This window comes from Rhynchophorus ferrugineus, unplaced genomic scaffold (assembly GCF_030347505.1).
Source record: "Rhynchophorus ferrugineus isolate W39M unplaced genomic scaffold, kcgeb_rfMv2 rfM8, whole genome shotgun sequence".
In the NCBI taxonomy this organism is placed as follows: domain Eukaryota; kingdom Metazoa; phylum Arthropoda; class Insecta; order Coleoptera; family Curculionidae; genus Rhynchophorus; species Rhynchophorus ferrugineus.
The window spans coordinates 27,488,359-27,503,092 of NW_027472587.1; the positions used below are offsets into that span (position 1 = coordinate 27,488,359).

Genomic DNA, 14,734 nt, shown 5'->3' on the forward strand with positions numbered 1-14,734 from the left:
CTCTGAAGTCCAATCGACAGTCATCCGAGTGGACTGCACACAATGAACTCGCTCCAAAGCGTGGGAAAACGCAACAGTTGGCTGACAAACCTTGTCAGCCGTGTGGCGTCCGTATTTTGGGATGCGCATGGAATAATTTTCATTGACTACCTTGAAAAAGGAAGGACCATCAACAGCGACTATTACATAGCGTTATTGGACCGTTTGAAGGACGAAATCGCCGAAAAACGGCCTCATTTGAAGAAAAAGAAAGTACTGCTTCACCAAGACAATGCATCGTGTCACAAGTCAGTGAAAACGATTGCAAAAATCCATGAATTGGGCTTCGAATTGCTTCCTCATCCACCGTATTCTCCAAATTTGGCCATCAGCGACTATTTCCTGTTCTCAGATCTCAAGAAATGCTCGCTGGGAAGAAATTTTCGTTGACTGAAGAGGTGATCGCCGAAACTGAGGTCTATTTTGAAGCAAAGGACAAATCGCACTACAGAAATCGTATCGAAAAGTTGAAGGGTCGCTATAATCAGTGTATCACCCTTGAAGAGATGAATTTGTTGAATAAAAAAAATTAGAAATATTTATTAGAATTAGAACTTAGAAGTAAAAAAAAATAATTTGGCCAAAAAAAATGTATTTTACTATGGTAGGCCGGGGACTTTTCAATTGGCCTGTTACAATGCAGGTAGTATCCAATTAAGTAACTATAAAAGAAAGAAAGGAGGTTTCACAATCAAAACTGTAATCTGTAAATACTATATTCAGTAAATTCAAATATTTTATATTTAAGTATATTTTGGACAATTTTTTTAATTAATTACATCTTATATTAGATATGCTTAATACAATCTTAATTTACAAGTTAATTTATTACTGCTGTTCTGTTGTAACATACCTGCACTACTACTACACAAACTGCTTAAGTTAAAATTAAGAATATAGTTATACACAAAACAAGTGTGGTTTGGATCGCTTCGATCTTCTGATTTCCTGGGTGTTGTCCAGTAGCTGTATTGCTTCCAAGTTGCTGTGGTTTAGCAACCTTATTTCATATCTTAGGGCGAAAACTTGGATCACTTCGTGTATCCACATGATTTCGAGGTCATCCTACAGCTCTTCGTTGATTACATAGCAATAAGCATTGCTAATGGTTACTAGTTGGTCTTAGTGCAACCCCATTTGCACCCCATAGATCCAAATTAATATTATGATTGACTATATTGTGGACAAATGACTTTTTAATTTATAGTTGTTTATCTTATAACATTTAAGGCAATAACAATGTACAATTAGAAAATAAGTTATTAGTTGTCAGATTAGATATTGCTTTTAATGCATTTTGAAAATATTTTATGGAAATTGTTGCGACGTAATTACATTTATTTATATTTAAGAAAATTATTTAATTTTAAGTTTACGAAAATTATACTGTTTTTTCTTTTGTACAGTTCACAGGTCTAATTTATTAGACTCTTTCTTTCCTTAACAACTCAATAAATGTTAACTAGTATTTAAATAAAATGTTCTTATTTTTTAATTTTCTCCTGAAATTTAATTTGTTTAATCCTATTTTTAATTTTATAAACCCACTTGGCCCGCCCTCTGGTGCTTTAGATGACCAAAACTTGACTACAAATGTATGTATACATGTCTAAGTCTATTATATGGCTCTGGCTAACAATGACATTAACATCACAGTTAATCATAGAGTAACAGAGAGAAAACTCAATAGGGGTCTCTGGAGAAAAGTTTTGCCCAACCTCCAGATAGAGTTACAATCGGCCATTCAAGTAATTTGATTGGTCAATTTAAATCTCCATTATAGGCAACTGTAAGAAAAACAATTTGCTGTGAAGACATTTGATTGGCTCTTTGATACAGTTTGGCATGTGACAGATCGGACGTCACGTTTAATTGGCCAATAATATTTAAATAAAAAGCAATTTTAATTTTTGAAATAAAATTATTAAATAAAATTCATTGTTCTTATATATATATATATATATATATATATATATATGTTTTTTTATAGTGTTGAAGAAATATATTTAATTTTTATAAAAAAAATATCGAACAATTAATTTAATATCGATGTATCGATATTTTTCCGACATTCCTAGTTGGAGTATATAACAGGACTTGTAAAATTCCAAAACCAGCACCTTCGCCCGTTTTGAACCAAAGGCATAATATTCTACATGGTAGTGTTTTAATAATTTTAATTAAAAACGAATCACTAAGATAGTTTTATGCATATAAACAAACACACATATAATTCAAATGACCAATACATATTTTTTCATATATGAAATTGTAGGTTGATTTGTAGCTTATGGCTAACCTTTTTTTCCTAATGGAATCAACTTTTGGTTGCATAGTAATCTTGTCCACAGAATAACTAAAACTAGTACAGTATTTTCGTATTTTGTGGTCTTATAATATATGCAAAACAAAATTTCTGATTTGCTATGATAAATATATTTCAATAAATGACAATCAAACAACACTAAATTAGGTTGGCAAAACTTAAAATATCTTCTATTTTCTGAAAAGAAAACCTTTTCTATTAGTGTTTAGTTTCCTTCTCTCTATTTTATGATAACAAAATGTATTTTACCTTACTTTATCGATAATACAATTTGACAGGCTCCAGAAACAGGCACACTAAAAACAAACCTTTGTACATTTCAATAATTTGTGTCATGTGTGTCACGTGGACCAATCAGATGTCGCCAAATATTTCATGTTTATAAACGACATATTTGTGTCAGAATTGTCAGGCTAATATTAGTGTGATTGGTAGTAAGTAACGTAGGAAGTTACATTTAAATAGAGTAATTACGTGTTTTCACTAGAAATTCAATAGTTATTACAACTAAAATCGTAACCATGGATTCATTACCGGTTACGTTGATTGTAAAAGCTCCAAACCAACAAGTAGAAGACCAAAAAATTAGATGCGAAACGTCATGGACTATCAACAAATTAAAACAACATTTGTCAGAAGTGTATCCGAGCAGACCTGTGAGTAATTTCAAAAATTTATACAAAAATGCAATACTAGTTTAAACTATTTAATTTACTAACTTCATGTAATTTTTGTCTGTATATAAATTATAAACCAGTTATAACTAAAAATATTTTAATTATTTGAACGCAATATCTATATGAACATTTTATCAACGTTTTAAATAATCGAAGCTTATCTCTAACCTGTGCATTTCAGCCACATCATGAACAAAAACTGATTTATTCCGGTCAATTGCTTGGTGATTCAGTAGTGTTGAAGGATATTTTAAGGCAGTATGACGGACAAGATACGCACACTGTTCATCTAGTTTGTACATCAAAGCATTCACAAATGAACAACAGAAGTAAACAAGTTAGTCCTACGGTAACAAATAATGAAAATGGTGGAGCAATGAATGACAATCCGGCAGCTAATAATTCTGCTACTTCTGCTAATGTTTCATCAGAAAACAGTACGCAGAACGGAAGTGCAAATGGCGGCGACAGTAGAGTTCCACCAACTTATCATCATCCGTGGATGATGAATGGTCAATTTCCTCAAGTGGATTACGGTAACTTAAATCACTACCAGATGCAAATGGTGATGATGCAAAGGGCTTATATGGAGTATATAACCCAGTACATGCAAATGTAAGTACTTATTTAGCAATATAGTTACCTATTAGACATATATAGTATTGTACATATAGGTTATCATAGGTTTTTCCACATTATTTGAGTGTATAAGTTGTATATGATTAATGAACTTGTGGATTTTGTCTATGTAAGTAGAACAAAAACAGACCACTTATAAATTATTTATTCAGGTCGTTAGCAATATATAAATATTTAGGGTAAAATAAAAATCTAAAAAAAATAACTTCTGATAGTAATATACTGTAAATAGCTTAAAATCATCCTTTCTCTAATGCAAGAAATTTAAATTTTCTCTGCACCAACTGACTATTGCAAAAGATGCTTTCTCTAAGATAATCAGCATAAAAGTAAAAATTTCTCTCTGAACAAAACAAAACCTTATCGGCTAACGTTTTATTTATTGTTTGATATCGCCATAATCCTTAGCTTATAGTCACTGTAATATTATTGATAAAATAAAATTGGTGCGTATAAAGTTTTATATAGAATCAAGGTCATTTTAATTATGACGGGAACTTTAATTAAAATTGTAAAGTGGAACCTAAAATATTTTATTATTATGATTAACGATGAATATATCGTTGGACGTTGAATTGAATAATAGTAAAAAACTAGTGATCGCCGAGTGATTGAAATTTGATCACAATTCATTAAGTGAATTATGTTTCTTTGGAAAGAAAGTACAACGGAAGGGAACTGCTCACTTGTCTACTAACACACTAATATTGATTTCACTGTTCCATGTTTAGAAGCAGACATATTGTTAGGATGTCGCTAGATCTCTGTGTTATATTGTTTCATTACTTATCTCGAGTCACCACTTGTTACTACTACATTTTTATAATCAGATTTTGTAATATTCATTTTTAATTTGATTTGCAAAACCACATTAATGTATTACTTAACTGCATGCAACTTTTTTATGTGGCTTTAGACGATTTTATCGTCATTTCGCGACTATACAATTGTGCTAAAACAAGTTGTTCGTTACAAAGGACGCGGAGAAACACAAAATGTTTAGGTGTATAAATAAAAAAATTATGATAAATTAAATAAAATATATGACAAAGTGAGTATAGATAAAATTATTGATATTAATTAAATGAACGTCAACAGCGAACTGTGAACGTTCTGGATGACAGGGACAGGGATGAACAGTTAAAAGATACAAAGACAAATGACAATTATTTACAGTTAAGGGAACAGTTCATATAAGTTAAATTTTTTGATAATAATCGATCTCTCGCAAAAATCCCATCACTGACTGTATCGCCGACTAGAATGTTCTTGTAATTATTCAGTCCTAATATCATTCTTATAAAGGAATGGCGATGGCAGTCGCTCAAAAGATGGAAGACAGAGACTGGGGATTGGTCCCAGTATTTATCAGCCATAAATGTTTACATTAATCTGAATTAAATGCTACTAATACCATAAAACATTGTGTCACTGATTAATTATTTGAATTATATATATTGCTAACACTTTTTAAGTGAGCTTACATTTTCCTGAGGAAAGTGACGAGTATATAAGTATCATGGTCTTATCTCAAGTCTTGATTAATTGTACACAAGTATTTATTACAAGCTAGTACGAAATTCATAAAGAACGACTTGTTCGTCAGAAAGCCAAATTCGCCTTTTCCATACTTGGCCATTTCTATTGCTAAATCTAGAATAATTGCTACACTGAAGATATCATGGGGAAAATATTAAAAATGTAAAAAACAACTGAATCAATAGAGTGACGAAATGATGGAAATGAAACAGATAATCCAAAGACAAGCAGAACAGATACGCATTTTAAATGGAGGCAAGAAAATATCTTGTGATATTTTGAGCTCAGTAGCAAAATAATTATTAAATTAAGAAATATCTCTTAAGACGCGAAACAAAACATGCGGCTGTAAAAGTGAGTAAAATTGAAACTCAACAGAAGTTCAAACAAGAGCCAAAAAATCTCAATAAAAAGTAGAAATATTAGGAATAATTCTATTAGAAGAAAATCATATCTACAAAATCAAAGTCAGAAAACAAGTGAATAATAATTGTAGATAAGAAAATTAATTATACCAATTTAATACACTTCAGTAAGTGATCTGCTGTAAAGCTTATAATCTAAATCTTATTCTAGATACTATTCTAACTTATTTTAAAGTCTATCCCAACTTATTCTAAAAACTATTCTAACTTATTCTAGAGATTATTAAATCCCACTCTATGTGTCTTAATCAGTTCATATGGTGAGCCGTGTTTGAACTGTTTGGCGAGTGCATTGGGATACACTAATAGTCTTTCAGAGTACTTCGCACTAACACTCCGAATCACACTCGTTATGGGTTCTATGGTGATATCGCGCTGAATAAGTTTGTGGGACACGTGGTATGGGGACAATGACTCGCAATACTTTATTCTGAAACCTCTCGAGGATATCTATGTTAGATTTGCTAGTAGTACCCCACGGTTCAATACCATAGGTCCAAATGAGCCTAAGTATTGACTAATACAGTAAAACCTTGTTATCTAATGATAATTTAGATTTAGGCCATCAGCCAGTACATTTGGTTTAGTTTAACCCCAAGCTGTTTGCGTTTTGTCACTATATGTTTTTTCCATGTCAAACGTCGATCGAAATGCATTCTCAGATATTTAACGTTGTCTGCTTATTTAACGTTGGTTTCTTGTGGCTGATATTGGATTCTCGTGTGATGATAAAACCGCTGTATCGTCAGTAGTGTTTCTTTAGGTCGGTAGATCAGCTGTATGCAATAGACATAACCACACGAGGATCCAATATCAGCCACAAAAAACCTCCAACTTCATCTTAACAAAGTCGAATTGTGGTTGAAAACATGGCGTATCAAAGCAAATGAGACAAAATCTACCCGTATAACATTCACCCTTTGCAGAAGAACATGTCCCTCAGTAAAATTGAATAATCATGAATTTCCGCAAGCATACAACGTCTAAATATCTGGGAATGCATTTTGATCGACGCCTGACTTATAAATAACATATAATAACAAAACGCAAACAGCTTGGGCTTAAACTAAACCAAATGTATTGGCTGATAGGGCGTAAATCTAAATTATCATTAAATAACAAGGTTTTACTGTATAAGTCAATACTTAGGCCCAGCTGGACCTATGGTATTGAACTGTGAGGTACTACTAGCAAATCTAACATAGATATAGAGGTTCCAGAATAAAGTGTTGCGAGTCGTCGATGCCCCATATTACGTGTCCAACAAACTGATTCAACGCGGTATACCCATAAAACCCATAACGAGTGTGATTCGAAGTGCTAGTGCGAAGTACTCTCAAAGATTATTGGTGCATCCCAAAGCACTCGCCAAACAGTTAAATGTGCGCGATGACAGTGAAGTGCGTAGGCTCAAACGCAAAGTACCATACGAACTTATTAATAGACATATAGAGTGAAATTTAATAATTTCTAGAATATGTTATAATAGTCATTAGAATAAGTTAGGATAGACTTTAAAATAAGTTAGAATAGTATCTAGAATAAGGTTTATATTATAAGTTGTACAGCAGATCACTTACTGAAGTGATCTTCTACATGTTATGATGGTTTATTATATAACCGAAATCATATAATAATACTTATTGCCCACGGACAGATAGTTGAGGTTCTAAGAGATTAATAAAAAAAAATGCATGTGGACTATTTCCCTTTTGGTGAATCTAACATTATATTTTTCTTCGCTTTTTGGGAGATTTTAGTCATAACAGGTTAATTGAATTTTTTTTCGATATCATTTTTGTAGTACGATTTGTCCTTTGTTTCAAAATAGGCCTCAGTTTCGGCGATCACCTCTTCATTCGACGAAAATTTCTCCCCAGCGAGCATTCTTTTGAGATCTGAGAACAGAAAATAATCGCTGGTGGCCAGATCTGGAGAATACGGTGGATGAGTAGGCAATTCGAAGCCCATTTCATGGATTTTTACTATCGTTTTCACTGACTTGTGACACGGCGCATTGCCTCGGTGAAGCAGCACTTTCTTTTTCTTCAAATACGGCCGTTTTTTGGCGATTTCATCCTTCAAAGAGTCCAATAACGCTATGTAATAGTCGCTGTTGATGGTCCTTTCAAGGTAGTCAATGAAAACTATTCCATGCGCATCCTAAAATGCAGACGCCATAACCTTCCCAGCCAACTGTTGCGTTTTCCCACGCTTTGGAGATTATGGAGCCATGTTTTATCCATTGTCACATATCGACGCAAAAACTCGGGTTTATTACGCTTCATCATCTTCAAACCCTGTTCCGAATTATCAACTCGTCGTTGTTTTTGGTCAAAAGTGAGCTCGCGCGGCAACCACTTTGCACAGAGCTTTCTCATACCCAAATATTCGTGAATGATATGATGTACACGTTCAGTTGATATCTTTAGAGTGTCTGCTATTTCATTATAATTTTGTGGATTTTTTTAATGTATTCGTCGCTATCAACTTCTTTTGGGCGCCCACTGCGTTCACCGTCTTCGGTGCTCATTTCACAACGTCTAAACTTAGCATACTAATCCTTGATGGTTAATTTTCTTGTGGCAGTGTCCGGAAACTCGGCTTCAAGCCAAGTTTTTGCTTCAACTGTATTTTTTTCCTTCAAAAAGCAATATTGTATCAACACGCGAAATTCCTTTTTATCCACTTTTTTCACAATAACAAAAGTTGCTTCACACAAACTAATGATCCGACAGCTGTCAAATTTATACACGCATCTTTTGAGGGTTATGGCTAACTAAAAACATATGGATTTAATTCTATTATCTATGTGTCAGGCCTGGAACGCATCTTACAGACCCTATTATCACTTTCCTCTTCGAAGTAACTGATTAAAGACGCAATTTTTTCCGACTCCGACTATTGGCTTTGACATTTTCCATCAAAGTAATTACAAAAATTAGGCATCGATTTAAATTGTACCAAAACGAGCAAAGCGCCAACACAGGTTTCTTTCCACAAAAACGTTTGCCAGTGGCAACCTCTAATTATTACCGTTGATGTTTTGAAGAATTTTGCAGACATTTTTTTACCAGGCAAACTTTATAGACTGATTCGGACGCTTCAAACAGCATTGTATCTCATTTTAACTAGTATAATATGAGAAGGAAAATTAAAGTCTGATTTTAGAACGAACTTATAAACTGCAATTGGCAATAAATTCGATGTCTTAATGACGTGTGTTCACTGCTATTTTGGATCGACTGTACAATACGTTTTTTTATTATACGTTTATTACGTACGAAAATCAAATTGAAATAAAACATTTTAATCGTTTTACATTAACTTATATTATTTCATTGCAACATTCACTTTTACTGTCACTAAGCAGTATTTTTTTTTAGTACATTATGTTCGGTAGAATATTGTTATTTAGTATCAGACTAAGACATCATTAGTAGGCTTAGGTAGTGATAAATAAAATACGTCAAATATTATAACAGATCTTAGATTATATAGAGGGCCGTGTGCAGATACTTTTTAATATCTTAATAGATTACTTTATATCTCAGTAGCAATTTTTTTTTCTTATTAGAACTTGGAACATTATACATAATAGAGTTTACAATGGCTAATCGTTGTAAAAGGTCGATTTATTATTTAGCGGTATCCAAGCCTCCGAAATACACAGAGATATATAAACAAAATAAGTACTCTGAAGAGTCTTCATTGTAATATTTCCAATCTTCCACAGTCGTGCGTTACAGAAGTCATCTTTGAAGCCTCTACACAATCTCATTTAGAAGAAAAGTCAACTGAACTTCTCATGGATGTTTGTTTTTGGGCATTGTTCCAGATACCATCATGCTTTATTAATTCAATTTTTTTTTCCACGAAAATTTTGATAATGCTTTATTATGGTTTTGATAATGCTATTTAATTAATGCTAAATTGGTTTTTGTGCTTTGTAACCGATAGGTCACTTCTCATCAGCACTCTATAAACTGATACATCGACACTACCACGAATATGATACTAAAAATATAGTTAAAAGTCAATCGGAACATGGTCCATTTAAACATCAATAATAAAACATATAAATAACAAATATTGTTGATCCATTATCAGCCACCATGATTGTGCACCATCTTGATTATGTGACGTTTAGCTGAGGTTCGCTTTAACCATTGTGTTGTAGACGTCCAAATTGTATTATAAATAAATATACGCCACAAGAACGAGCAGAAATAGTGACAATATTTATTGAAAATAATCGTTACATTATTGCCAGCGGAAGTTATGCCGTCAAAAATATCCTAATCGTCCAGTCCTCACAAAACCACAATTTATCGTTTACATGCGAATTTTCGATATCGGCTCTAGTGCGCGATAGTGTTGCAGTGTCTCCAGAAACATCAATTCGGAGACGTTGTTCCCAGATACACATTTCACACGCAGTTTAAGGCGAATTTTGAAAATGTTCCCGTACATAATTCAGTTAGTCCAAAAATTGTTACCGAAAGATCCTGATCGACGAGTTGAGTACAGTAATGCAATTTTAAGGCTGTCTGGTGAAATTGAAGATTTTTCGTCTAAATTGATAATGAGCGATGAAGATGAAGATGATTTTCTTCTCAGTTGCCACGTCAATAAACAGAACAGTCGGTTTTGGAGAACACAGAATCCTCAATTAATTCATGAAACATCATTGCATCCGCTAAAAACATCTGGTATTGCACACACATCACAAGGTATTGCAGTTACTGTTACTGCTGAACAGTACCAAGGCATGATTCGATTCAACACCGTAAAGACAATATTCATCACGAAATTAAAGAAATTTTGCCTCAGATGTTGCAGGATGTCATGAAAAAATGCCTTAATAAGAGCCGAAAGTTGCATAGCGAATCGCAGTCATCATTTAACCGATATAATTTTTCAATAATAACGAAAAAAAATGTTAAGACAAAAAAACTTTATGAAAACAAAAAAAAATGAATGAACACCACCTGTTACTTAATTTAATTACTAGGTTATAAGTGTGTACAGGAGGTCACTTATTGAAACGATCTTCTACATGTTAGATTTATAATATAAATGTTATTAAATACTTATGGCCCATTGGACAGATTGTGAAATAAATTCTCCAAAATAATAACTGAAACCTTGAGCTAATTAAAAAATCTGACAAAAATCTATTTCGCTGCTACCTGCGATATCAAAATTATTTGAGAATCTGCTGTTAAAACTCATTAAACCATTTATAGAATTACCAGATTTCCACCTATGATTTCAGAATGACCATTCAACAATCGACCAAGTGCACAGAGTAACAGCGTTTGTTTAAGGGGGATTCAAATAAAAGAAATGCTGCTCTGCAATATTCCTGAATGTCTCACAAGTTTTTGACCGGGTATGGTATTTGGGATTAATCTACAAAATGAGCAAACTGCTACCGCGGAATTACTGTCGACTGCTGGAATCATATCTTTTCGAAAGAAAATTTAGAGTCTCGCATAAAGGGGCATTCTCAATACTTAAAACTATTTCGACTGGAGTTCCACAAAAGTAGTGGTAAAAGGAGTGTCTTGGGACCATTCTTATATCTGCTCTATACTACTGATATCCCAACAACAAAAGAAACAGTACTTGGAACACTTGCTGACGGCACAGTTATAATGGCAAAAGATTTATCTCTGCCTAAGGCTGTAAAAAAAGTAGAAGTAGCGGTCAACAAGATCTACAAATGGACTAGAGACTGGAAAATACAGCTTAATAGCTCCAAATCTGTCCATATTAATTTTGCATTGCGGCGAATTGACTAAAACTTAATTATGTCACTTGACGGATGCCCGATTCCTCAAGCAAAATCAGCTAAATACTTCGGAATATATCTCGATGGTAGGTTAAACTGGAAACATCATGTTAAACAAAAAGCAGAGCAGATTAGACTCAAAGTCAAGCAACTGTACTGGTTAGTCTAAAGATACTATCAACTTGATCTAAAATCAAGATTGGTTTATCAGTCAATCATAAAGCCTATTTGGACATATGGGTGTAAATATGGGGCTGCACTAAGACATCAAACGATTAATTACCAATGCTTATCGTTACGTAACCAAGGAGGAGGTGCACGATAATAATAAATTAATTTGTAAATTAATATTGTACTAGGCATATCGAATGTAAGATGTAATTAATAAAAAAAATATGCAATACAACCGAATCACAATATACACATAATTTTTCTACTATAACAAGTTGTTTATGAATTTTGCTTATATTTGTATAAATTATTTCTGGCATAACATTGATAATTTATTAATAATTGAAATTTCATTGCAATTACCAATACTTTTTTATATTTCACCTGTAGTTCTTTTCATCAACCATCAAATCAAAATACATAATGTTACTGGTTTTATTTTATACTCAATATGAACAGATATACTCTAATTGATATTAAGTTTTCATAATTGTTCATACCAAGATACAGTTATTTAAATTGTTACTGTTTTCTATTTTTAGATTACATTTGTAGTTACTAAGATTTTTCCATTTTATTTCGATTATTTATCTTGTATTCCACCGTTCAAAAAAATGTGCTACCAACGAAAAAAATTGAATTTGAACGTATCAAGGCAAATAACCAAATTTTGCTTAAAACCGATTCGTTGATAACAGAGTAATTCTTTTGTGGTCAATGTACTATGAAATAATACTTTTAGAAAGAACACTAGAGCTCATATAGAAATTAAAGGTGTGAATATTCCCGGCATACTAGTCATGAAATGTAATAGAATATTGAAGAAAATCAGGTAATAAATCTAAGGATTACCCAATGATAGCAAAATCACCAGTTGAGAACTGTGAAAATAGTACTATTGAAATCAAATATCGATTATTTCCTAGTACATACTACTGCAATACCTTAAAAATCTGTGTTCAGGCATGCTTTAACACACAAATTCTCCTATGCATTCTTTAACTAGGTCTCCGCTTAACTTATTTTACTTTACTTTACTTCAGTGGCAACATTTGGGTTCGTCTATTTATAGAAATACCAAACTGCTAAAATTCAAATTTTGTTAGTTTTACTTTGATACGATAAAAGAATATATAAATTCGTATAAATCATTTTAAGGGCATATTATTAAAGTGTAAAGCCTTGAAAATGTGAAAAAATCTTTTTTCTTATTTGTAGACTATAATACTCCTTTAACTCTTCAATGTTTTATGAGTAATAAGATCCCATTAAAACTCCATTTTAACATTTTAAGTATCATGGAAGGTATTGTACTGTAGCGCTTAAAATGTTTTTGTTTTTTTAATATTTTATCAATACTAGATATTCAATATTTTCGCCTTTGTAAAACAAAACATGGTTCTCTTTAAAATCCGTATTTGATTAATAATTAAAATACTATAAAGAATTATGTGTTTTTTTATTTTAGTGCAGCTGGACAAACCCCACCACCAACCGCTGTACCTAACGCTACAGTTAACAATCAACCCGTTCAGGAAGCTCCCGTGCCGCCAAATCAACCAGAACGAGTGCTGGATGAAAACGAACCACGAGATTGGCTGGACCGCACTTACATGTTCGGAAGGGCCGTCATCCTCTTCAGCGTGGTGTACTTTTACTCCAGCCCGGCCCGTTTTCTTTTCGTACTGGCTTTCGCCGTAGCCCTCTACCTATACCAAATCGGGTACTTCCGTCAGCAAAGTAACGTTAACAACAACACGATGGACGGTACCCCGCACGACGCCCCAGAAGACGAACCGGCTCCGACGAGGACCATGGTGGCCTGGACGTTCATCACCACATTCTTCGCCTCTCTGATCCCGGACATTCCCAATATTAACACGTAAAACTCTTTTCCAATCCCTAGTCTGTACGTGAAGAATAATAATATTGTTATGATATTTTTGGTTTTTCTTTCGCACTTTCGCAGATATCGCCGCTATAAAGTGTTAGCTTTCTTAAAGTTAATCATGCCGGCATGTTTAGCGAAGAAATAACCTATTTAACATGTAAAATAATGAGTTTGTTTCGTATTTATGTAACTTCGATCTGTAATGAGCCAATCAAATGGCAAAAGTCTAGTTGTTGTATGTAAAAACGTATGTTTACTTGTTATTACTAAGTTGTACATATTAAACATAGCTTTAAAACCATTGTGATTTAGATTTAACGGTAACAAATAAACATTTCTTTATTACAAATGGTATGTGTTTTAATTACCTCTAATACTTAGTCAATTTACAACAATGCTAGGCAAAATATACGTAGACCTTTTAAATAATTTTTCGACAAAATGATGAAATGATAAGCATTTTAAAACAAACGAAGAATGATCTCTTGTCATGTTTTAAGAATTGCTCCTCTTTTACATATTAAGTACAGCATTCCTCAAGATGATGACTTTTTGAAAGCCACCCACCTTACACATGTTTTTTAATTGCGTTTTTATTATTCCGATCATTAAAAGTGTTGAACATGTTAGATAAGAGTAAACAGAAAGTCATAATAAACAAGTAATAACATAATAGTAACAAAATAATAATTGTGCACGACTAGAATTAAGGAAGTAAATTATGTAACTATGTATGCATTATTCAGAATATATATAAAAATTAGAGAACTACTATTACTTGTACTAGTACTTGTAATTAAAAAAATATTCATTTATAGTCAATGGGGATAAATCATTTCTGGAGTAAAAGAAGAAAATAAAAGTATATAGGGGACAAGAGGCTTATAAATAATGTTGCTCTGCTGAGATATTTTGATAAAAAGTACTACAAAGATCACTTGTTGATTTAAAAAATTAAGTGGATCTGAGTCTGCAGGTAGGATAAAGGAAACTTTTTTAATATAATAGTGATATAAGCAAGGGTTAATGAAAGGCGAAATGATGTTATGGAGTCTGTATTTTTCAATACGCATGGAATAATTTTCATAGACCACTTTGAAAAAGGAAGGACCATCAACAGTGACTATTACATACTAACATAGCGTTACGACCGTTTGAAGGACGAAATCGGCAAAAAACGGCCGCATTTGAAGAAAAAGAAAGTGTTGCTTCACCAAGACAATGCATCGT

General features: G+C 32.8%; 1 protein-coding gene across 2 annotated transcripts; it reads left to right on the plus strand.

Annotated features, from left to right (window-relative positions):
• The first annotated feature begins 2,661 nt into the window (after positions 1 to 2,661).
• Positions 2,662 to 13,853, plus strand: Herp (Homocysteine-induced endoplasmic reticulum protein). Of its 2 annotated transcripts, XM_076411164.1 has the most exons (4): positions 2,662 to 2,799; positions 2,853 to 3,021; positions 3,224 to 3,657; positions 13,082 to 13,853. In XM_076411164.1, exons 2-4 carry the CDS (start codon positions 2,887 to 2,889, stop codon positions 13,497 to 13,499), a joined length of 987 nt encoding a protein of 328 aa, XP_076267279.1. In that variant the 5' UTR covers positions 2,662 to 2,799; positions 2,853 to 2,886; the 3' UTR covers positions 13,500 to 13,853. The 2 variants fall into 2 exon arrangements, with proteins under 2 accessions (XP_076267279.1, XP_076267278.1); XM_076411163.1 differs by having other exon boundaries at positions 2,746 to 3,021.
• The last annotated feature ends 881 nt before the right edge of the window (positions 13,854 to 14,734 follow it).